Below are 9,040 nucleotides of genomic sequence, written 5' to 3'. Positions count from 1 at the left end.
GCTAAGATTCTAATAAATCAACACATTTCAAAACGTGCAAAATCTCAAATAATATTAACGACTGAAAACAGACATTTCAAAGCTGGTTTATTCCACCATTTACAGTTACAAATTGAAGTGAAGAACAAAAAATAGTATACATCATTGTTTTCTCTATATCCAAAATCCTCAAATAAAATGTTGTGGTCCTCATGTGGTGGGGGCTTACCCTGAGGTCATCTTGGACAGTATCCAATTCCACTGGATACTGTCTGACCACTAGCCAGCAATCAATCTTTAAATATGATCAATGCTCATTAAATGCCTCATTCACGCCCCCGTGTGGTTAGTTGTGTCATCTTCGCTCTCTCTTCTTTTCCAAATCTGGAACACAGAGAACCCACACATCAATATAATTGACAGTTACAGGGAGTCAGTAACTTATCTAGACATAAACCTGTAAATTAGAGAAAAGCATCTTGTATAATCAGTGGTCAATGTGACAATAGAACTTACCTGAATGTAGGCCTCTGACAGTGTGATCATCTGGGGCAGGATATCTGTCACCTGCAGGTCCTGGAGCTCGTACCACTTCCCAGTGCCCTTCAGCGACAAACATAGGCACACATTAGCACCAATAACTGAACAGGATGAGTATTTCTTTCACAATATCATAAAATATTGCACATCTTAAGCTTTACCAATTTTCACCAGGAAAAAGTCCTAAACATGCAGCTGTCACTTACATGATGAAGGACATGAATTCTGTATGCCCCCTCAGTGGGCTTCCCATCATGTACCACGTTGGCCACCAGGTCATAGGTTGTGTTCTTCTCTGTGACCTGTGCTTCCTCTGTCAGGTACTCACGAAGGTCTACGTTCCTGATCAAGGAGCAAATGCAAGGGGACAGTCAAAAACACACACAGAATCATAAGCCTGAGCACAATGCTAAATTACCATTGAGTACATGGGGAAAGTATGCAACAGTCACTTACGTGATGGGGAAGTTGACGATGGTGGGGTTCTTCTCCACAAAGAAGTTGTTCTTGGTGAACCTCTTGATGCAGAAGATGAGATAGGGGGGCAGCTTGAGCAACTGGAACCTCTTGAGGAAATTCTCTTTGTATGTTTTATACTCCTAAAAGCAAACAGGAGGGTTCAGAGGAAAGGTCGAAGAGGTGAGGGAAATCAAGATGTGATAAAGCACTTAAAATCTCTTTCAAACCAAAGCTGAAGTCTTGCAGGCCATCCTAAATCTTGTCTCGTTGACTGCTTTTGGTAGATTTTGCGTTTGAATGGGAGCGCTAGCTTTAAACTCGCATTTGTTTTAGTAGCCTATGCAGCGTTAGTTAGCTTGTTGCAAGTCCGAAATCTTTTCAGAAACACAACATCTGTTTGTAGATCCACCCATGCTAAATATTTGATTGGCTTGACGAGTGGCAACGCATCACTAGTTTACATCTAGACTCCACCGTATTCCACCCCTTTTTATCATCTTCCTGAGGAGAACTTCACCAGGCTTTCGAAAAAAGAATGTGAGAATCCTAGGCTTCCAAGACTAGTTTTCATCTCACTTGGTGGGAGAGATGGTTGGCTTGGAGATAGGAGTGCTGTTCACCTGAGCTAATTTAAGTGTGAATTTTATGGCAGTACCTTCTCTGTGTTGCCGTTGAACTTGGCCAGGATGTTGAAGAGGGGGACCTGTGGGATGATGAGCTGCTCCTTCTCATCCTTGTACAGCGGGGCTGTGGGGAGGTCAAGGGTCAGGAAGAGGAAGGTGGTGTCAGACATCTCCTCCTGGTACTCCTCCTTCAGAAGCAGAGCCTCCTTCTCCTCGGGTGGCTGGAGAGAGAGAAAGGCATGTAACGTGGACAATTTAACCGTTGAAATATGGCATGAATATTGAAGAGTCATGAATTCACAAGTAAGGATTTAAACTTTGATATAATGCTGCAGTCTGACAATAAGCCACTTACCAAATCTGGGTGAGGAAGCTTCTTGGAGAAGATACGCATGGAACCCTGGAACACTTTGGTAAGGCTTGCTATAATGGCAATAGGAGAGAGAGGGGAAAGAAGAGGGAAATATCTTTGTTAATCTCACAGGTTGTACAGTAAGGCAGAAAACACTGAATGACAAAGACAATGAAAACAGTTTAAGTCCTATCCTCCTTCCCAACATCATTCCCTCCACCTCCCACTGCCACTCACAGGGTTTCTTCTTGGTTCCTCCCAGCGCGCCGTGCAGAGCGTTCATGAACCATGACAGGAAGTCCACAGCATCCCCTGCAGGACAGAGACCATTCAGCAGCATAGCTTATTCACAACATAACGGGCAACACATACCAAAACATACATTTGACTGTACTAAAAACATTTTTTCTTGAGAATCAAGGCTCTGTGCCCCACTGAATGTGTTATAATAAAACCCTACCTTGCTTGGTGATCTGGAAGTTCTTCTTGCTGCACAGCACTACAGCCTGCAACATCTCGTGGGGCGAGACATGGGCCTTGAAGTTCCGTGGGTTCCACAGCTTGCGCATCAGCTCACCGAATCGCTGCACCAGCAGGAACATGATGTCACCCGGCGGCCTACGGATGCCGCGGTAATTATCCTCTTCCAAAAAGTAGTTCCGCAGTGGGGGCACATTGGACAGGGCCTGGAAGGATAAAGACAGATCAACATGGATGATCATCACACAGGTAAAGGTTTAGCAGCATGTGAATGGTGAGAGGTCAGATTCACCAGTGGATACTCTGTGGTGGATAACAGTCTTACCTGCAGCACCACATTAGCGTAGTCATTAGCCTTGATGTTGTTCAGCCCTACGATGCCAGGCAGATAGGTGGTGCCATCATAGGCTCGATACAGCTTGCCCTGCTTATCCAATCCAGAGATGTGCTGTCTGGTGAATGTGGGCTTCAATACATACTAAACACAAAGAAGAAAAATACATTACCACCTCTATATAACTTTAGACACATACCACTGGATTATTGTATAAACTATGGCTGAACCGTAACAATTAAAAAACTTTATAATTCAGAACTATCGGTTTAGCACCATTCAATCAGTGCCTGTTTGAATTGATGCATCTGACACTTCTGAAATGTAATTTCTTATTACAGTTAATGTGTGCACACCCATCTCCTTGGACTCACCGTGATGTCTTCCAAGGATGAGTCAATGATCTCGTAGTTATCTGGCAGACAGTAGAACTTGAGGGTGTGCAGATTGAGGAACACATGGTGGGTGAACTGCACACTGTGAGTGTAGGCATGGGACTTCAGACCTCTACCTGTAAGACACACACATTCGTTTAGGCCTAGGTCAAATAATTTCTGAACACTTCTTAGGTAGGGAGGGAACAATTTTAATCTGAAGTATTGGATAATTTACCTTGGAAGTATTTCCCACAGATTAGACAGGCATATACGTTGATGTGGGAGAGGGAGATGGAGCATAGCTTCTCAAAATCGAAGTCCAGTACACTCCTGAAGACAAATGTGTGTGTTAGAGGTGATTTACACAGAGTATACATCCGAGAAATGCCTTATCTTGTGCATCTTCCATGTTAAGGCCAGTTGACGTTACCTATTGATTGTGTCGAGGTAGGGACAATGGCGACTTCTGCCGTCCTCGGATGAACGGCCAATTTTCACAGGTACTGTATAAGACAAATAACATTTCAACAAATAATTAACTGTAGCTAAATGTTAACAAACAATGACAACAATCGTATCTAGCTAGGTAGCTAACACCAGATCGTTATTTTTTACAAGAAACATCTGCTCTGGCTAACAATAACGTAGCTTAGCTAGGAAAAACACGTTTGATGCTTGTATGGGATCTTAGCTAGCTAAAAATAGTCAGCAAGCTAGAGCTAGCTACCAACAATGTGTTTTATGCTACACGTTTAGAAATAAACGCCAACGTTAGCTTGTTACTATCTAGCTAGTTAGCTAGCAAGAGTTCGCTTATACACGTTTTCAAATATGTTGGCTAGCTACCTTCATCATCGTCTTCCAAGTCAATTTCTCGCTCCCGTTTTACAGATACCATAGCGCTAATCTTTGTTATGTATGGAAAAACAGAGAAAATAGTTAACTAGCTAAAGCCACTGGTGAATTTATTTAGCTAACTAGCGTGCTTGCCAAAACACCGCAAACTCCAGGCTACAATATCAGAATGGCCAACCAGAGTGTACCCCGAGTTTTGACGTTTACTCTGGTGAAAACTGAACGGTTGAGATTTAGTAATGTGGGCCTCTAAAGCAACGCAGCTTTCAAACATAGGTTATTATACAATTTAAATAACAATTAACGAGGATTGAAAATGTGAGAAAATGATCATTTGCGGAGTAGAAACTTTATCCAGAAAAATTGACTATGGAAAGGCTCGTAACTCCGTGTGCAATTGTAGTTGGACAGCAGCCCACTTTAAAAGCTTGATTAACGTTACGATGCCGCTTGTTGTGGTGTTGTGCATATAAAGAAATACTAAATCAATTGTCAATCATCTATCACGATGGAGATTTTGCGGGATGATGAAGAACAAGAGCTCAAATATAAACGTACGGGTCGTTTGGACATGAGCCACGGTTTCTTACACCACATTCGAAGGAACCAGATCGCCAGGTGAATCACTAAACGTTCATGTTAATCTGAGCTAACACGTGGGGTATATAGTTTATCAATGTAATCAATTCTGAGAGCGTGCAGTTGTTCAATTTCGAGTGTTTTCTACATAACGTTGAAATTCATCGCTAGTACGCCAACCACTTCTGGGCATGCGCACAACGTCTAACAGAGATCTTCCCCTCCCTAACTATAACCAAAGACTGTTTATTATCTTGATAATATATACATGTGACCGCTCTAACAATGGAAATGCATGTCCTCAAAGATGGAAGGCAGGCGAGATCAGGTGGGACCATTCTAGCCAATTAGAGGGCAGATACGCGTGTGAACAACAGGCCATATAGATAGAGGACTCATCTTTGTATCTGTGCCATTATAAATCAAAATGTATTTACAGTTTAGTCATTTAGCAGATGCTCTTATCCAGAGCGACTTACAGTTAGTGCATACATTAATTTTTTTCATACTGGCCCCCCGTGGGAATCAAACCCACAACCCTGGCGTTGCAAACGCCATGCTCTACCAACTGAGCTACATCCCTGCCGGCCATTCCCTCCCCTACCCTGAGCCAATTGTGCGCCGCCCCATGGGTCTCCCGGTCGCGGCCTGCTACGACAGAGCCTGGATTCGAACCAGGATCTCTAGTGGCACAGCTAGCCTTAGACCACTGCGCCACTCGGGAGATATTTGTCACGTACACAGATTTGCAGGTGCTGCGAAATGCTTGTGTTTGTAGTTCCAACAGTGCAGTAAGGATACCTAGCAATACAAACAATAAGCACATAATCCCAAAATTGAAATATCAGAATGAGCAATGTCAGAGTCCGTAATATATAAATGATATTGCTCATTCTGATATACATTTCTTTATTTTAACTTTTTAGATTATGTGCGTATTGTTTGTCTTTGACTTGGGTGGCTGGAGTCTTTGACAATTTTTATAATAAATAATATGCCATTTAGCAGATGCTTTTATCCAAAGCGACTTACAGTCATGCGTGCATACATTTTTTTTGGTGTATGGGTGGTCCCGGGGATCGAACCCACTACCTTGGCGTTACAAGCGCCGTGCTCTACCAGCTGAGCTACAGAGGATCTTCCTCAGAGACCACCAGGTATAGAAGTCCTGGATGGCAGGGAGCTCGGCCCCAGTGATGTACTGGGCCGTACGCACTACCCTCTCTCTGTATGTAGTGCCTTGCGGTTGGATGCCAAGCAGTTGCCGTACCAAGCGGTGATGCTCTCTACATGTTTTGATGGATCCTTTACACTGACTTGTTACTTTGATGTCTTGCAGAGATGACTATGATAAGCAGGTGAAGCAGGCCAATGAGCATCAGAGGCCCAGGCAAACCACTACCCCCCGACACCCCCGACGTCCAGACATCCAAGTGTACCATCCTCGACGTGGAAGTAAGAAAACACTGCTGCTAGTATGAACTCTTCTGTTAACTTGATGGAAGGCTCTGGTAAGTGGTGATTTATGAATGTATGCATGTATGTATATGCCTCTCCAGATGGATCTGAGCCAGGAGTGGGTGCAGAGACTGAGGAGTGGAATGAGAGTGGGTCCAGTACAGAGCCAGAGACCCATGGAACTGAGCTCTTCTGGCTGGACTACCAGGCTGACTCTGGCCGTGTCACCTCCTACATCGTACTCAAGGTCTGTCTGTCAAATCAAAGTTTATTGGTCACATACATACACTACATGGCCAACAGTATGTGGACACCTGCTCATCAAACATCTCATTACAAAATCATGGGCATTGATATGGAGTTGGTCCCCCCTTTGCTGCTATAACAGCCTTCTTCTGGGAAGGCTTTCCACTAGATGTTGGAACATTGCTGCGGGGACTAACTTCCATTCAGCCACAAGAGCATTAGTGAGGTCAGGCACTGATGTTGGGCGATTAGGCCTGTCTCACAGTCAGCGTTCCAATTCATCCCAAAGGTGTTGAGGTCAGGGCTCTGTGCAGGCCAGTCAAGTTCTTTCACACCGATCTTGACAAACCATTTCTGTATGGACCTCGCTTTGTGCACGGCGGCATTGTCATGCTGTAACAGGAAAGGGCCTTCCCCAAACTGTTGCCACAAAGTTGGAAGCACAGAATCGTCTAGAATTTCATTGTATGCTGTAGCGTTAAGATTTCCCTTAACTGGAACTAAGGGGCCTGACCCGAACCATGAAAAACAGCCCCAGACCATTATTCCTCCTCCACCAAACTTTACAGTTGGCACTATACATTCGGGCAGGTAGCGTTCGCCTGGCATCTGCCAAACCCAGATTAGTCCGTCGGACTGCAAGATGGTGAAGCGTGATTAATCACTCCAGAGAACGTGACTAAGTTAGCCGTAGTTGGCTAGCTAGCAAGCAAGGGATAAGTATGGCTACATTTAGAATGAACGACTGTGTCACGTCCACAGATACAGAACAAAAAGACTGAATGACTGGGTCGCGTCTCGTCTCGGGCAACTGAACCGATAGAACGACCAGCCGGCTTGGGTAGCAACCCTAGATTTGTGTCGGACTATATCTTGTGGAAGGATGAAATAGGATTAATACATTTAATAAAAAGAATGTTTTTAATGAAAATATGTAAATCATTATTTGAATATGTTGGTAACCCGATGTATAAAAGTGATAATGCCCTCGAAGCCGGTGTTTGGAGAATATATTGGCACGGTTTCCGGCCCTTGACTTCGTCTCGGGCCTAACAACATCCGTGCCAATATATCCTCCAAACACCGGCTTCTCGGGCATTATTACTTAAATATTCTTATGGTGGTCCTCATCCTGTTGCATGCAGTACAATGTGTCCTCGTCATGACCCCTGTGCTCCATCTGTCTCTTAGGAGGATAAGCCAGAGAGGGTGGTGGAGCGCGTAGCGGAGGAGAATGTTCTGGACTCCACCATGAGGGTGGCATTGCAGGCCCGGGTTCGAAAGGAAATGGATAAACGGCGGAACAAACGCTGAAGGAAGAGACTGGAGTTAACAGATAGTGGTGATGAGAGGGTTGAGGAGGACCCAGAAGCCTCTGTTTACCATCCAACCAACCCTCTCCCTGTATGTAAAGAATGCTAGTAGCAGAGGACTACTGTGGACCCTCATCCTGAGGGACAGAGGGACTGTAAGCCAGGATCTGAGTGACTTCACACAGCCAAGCCGTCCCATATGTGCTAGTGTACAACCATGGGGAATAGATTGATTTACAGAAGGGTAGAAATGGAGCCGTCCTCATAGCTCCTGTATTGGGCTGGCATTGGCTGTCAACCTGCTCTGACCATTGGCTGTCAACCTGCTCCAAAGGACCGAGCTGATAACAACCTGGACCCCTCTCTGAGCCACACCAGGCCCCAAAAACTGTAACCCCCCGTGAATGTTCCTTTTACACCACACGGTGACATCCTCAGCCCCATAGAAAGTGTGCTGTGTATTCTGTTTTAACAAAATGTACTTTTTGTTTATATAGATGTGGTTTAAAAATAATTTTTGGCAAAGTGCTGTTAATGGGATGACGTTGCAGTTATGCGTTTTGTTTTCATGAAAAAGTGACCATTTTATTTGCTCTGCAGGGTTACATATGAGGTCACTGTGACTGAAGTAGTATGGTTGTTTCGTGATCAATCTACTTTGACCATTAGGCTGGAGAGCAAATATTTTGGTCGTAACAGTTTTTTGTGTTTGTGTTACAAATGTGCCGTGGTCTTTAACTTCTCTCTATTCTAATTTATTTTCGATTGGCCTATATTTTCTGAGATACTTTTATTTTTGATAATGTACATTTCTGGAGAGGTCCTTATAGTTTCAGTATTACATACTGTATATTACATATATATATTTTCCAAAGGTGTTTATTGGCTATTTATTCCCAAAAGGTGGTTGGTTGTATACTGTATGCAGATTAGTGTACACAGTTTTGTTAAAGGTGGCCGAGATTGTATGCTCTCCTTCTCTTACTCAGTTCCAGGTCAATGTTTTAATTTACGGCCTGGGTGATGCATGGTGATGGGAGTACCATTAGGGTGGGGGAGAAGGTCATTGTCATGGTTGAAATTCCAGATGCTGCGCTTCATGCAATCTTAAATGACATGGCCAGATTAGACTCTAGCACAGGGCTCTCCAACCCTGTTCCTGGAGAGCTACCAACCTGTAGGTTTTCACTCCAACTGATAAACTGAATCAGGTAAATTGCAACTGGGGTTGGATGGAAAGTCCTGCTCTTGTGTATGTTATGGAGTGAACAGAAAGCACAGCCCTACATAATGTGAAAATAACTGTTCTCTCTAGGAGCAATGTAATGTTATTATTTGTCACTAGGGGGCAGCATATACCATTACTACTTAGACAAGGCGCTGACACGGTCCAGCTTGAGGGTAAATATAACAAAATTGATCCACGGAGCCCGTTACCAACGTGT

The 9,040-nt window shown here is 44.0% G+C and overlaps 2 protein-coding genes across 2 annotated transcripts; one reads left to right on the top strand and one right to left on the bottom strand.

Annotated features, from left to right (window-relative positions):
• Positions 1-70: 70 nt before the first annotated feature.
• usp39 (ubiquitin specific peptidase 39) lies at positions 71-4,157 on the bottom strand. The gene is made up of 13 exons (XM_041836346.2): positions 3,991-4,157; positions 3,575-3,647; positions 3,380-3,474; positions 3,142-3,278; positions 2,759-2,911; positions 2,414-2,639; positions 2,191-2,265; positions 1,957-2,024; positions 1,634-1,822; positions 976-1,118; positions 726-861; positions 496-582; positions 71-363 (listed from the first exon to the last, which is right to left on the bottom strand). The coding sequence occupies exons 1-13, from the start codon at positions 4,040-4,042 to the stop codon at positions 310-312; spliced, it is 1,488 nt and encodes a 495-aa protein (XP_041692280.1). The 5' UTR covers positions 4,043-4,157; the 3' UTR covers positions 71-309.
• Positions 4,158-4,275: 118 nt separating this feature from the next.
• LOC121530950 (UPF0561 protein C2orf68 homolog) lies at positions 4,276-8,561 on the top strand. The gene is made up of 4 exons (XM_041836347.2): positions 4,276-4,617; positions 5,918-6,033; positions 6,138-6,283; positions 7,474-8,561. The coding sequence occupies exons 1-4, from the start codon at positions 4,508-4,510 to the stop codon at positions 7,594-7,596; spliced, it is 495 nt and encodes a 164-aa protein (XP_041692281.1). The 5' UTR covers positions 4,276-4,507; the 3' UTR covers positions 7,597-8,561.
• Positions 8,562-9,040: the final 479 nt, after the last annotated feature.

This window comes from Coregonus clupeaformis, chromosome 18, assembly GCF_020615455.1.
Source record: "Coregonus clupeaformis isolate EN_2021a chromosome 18, ASM2061545v1, whole genome shotgun sequence".
Classification (NCBI taxonomy): Eukaryota; Metazoa; Chordata; class Actinopteri; order Salmoniformes; family Salmonidae; genus Coregonus; species Coregonus clupeaformis.
This window is presented reverse-complemented; position numbering and strand designations above follow the sequence as displayed.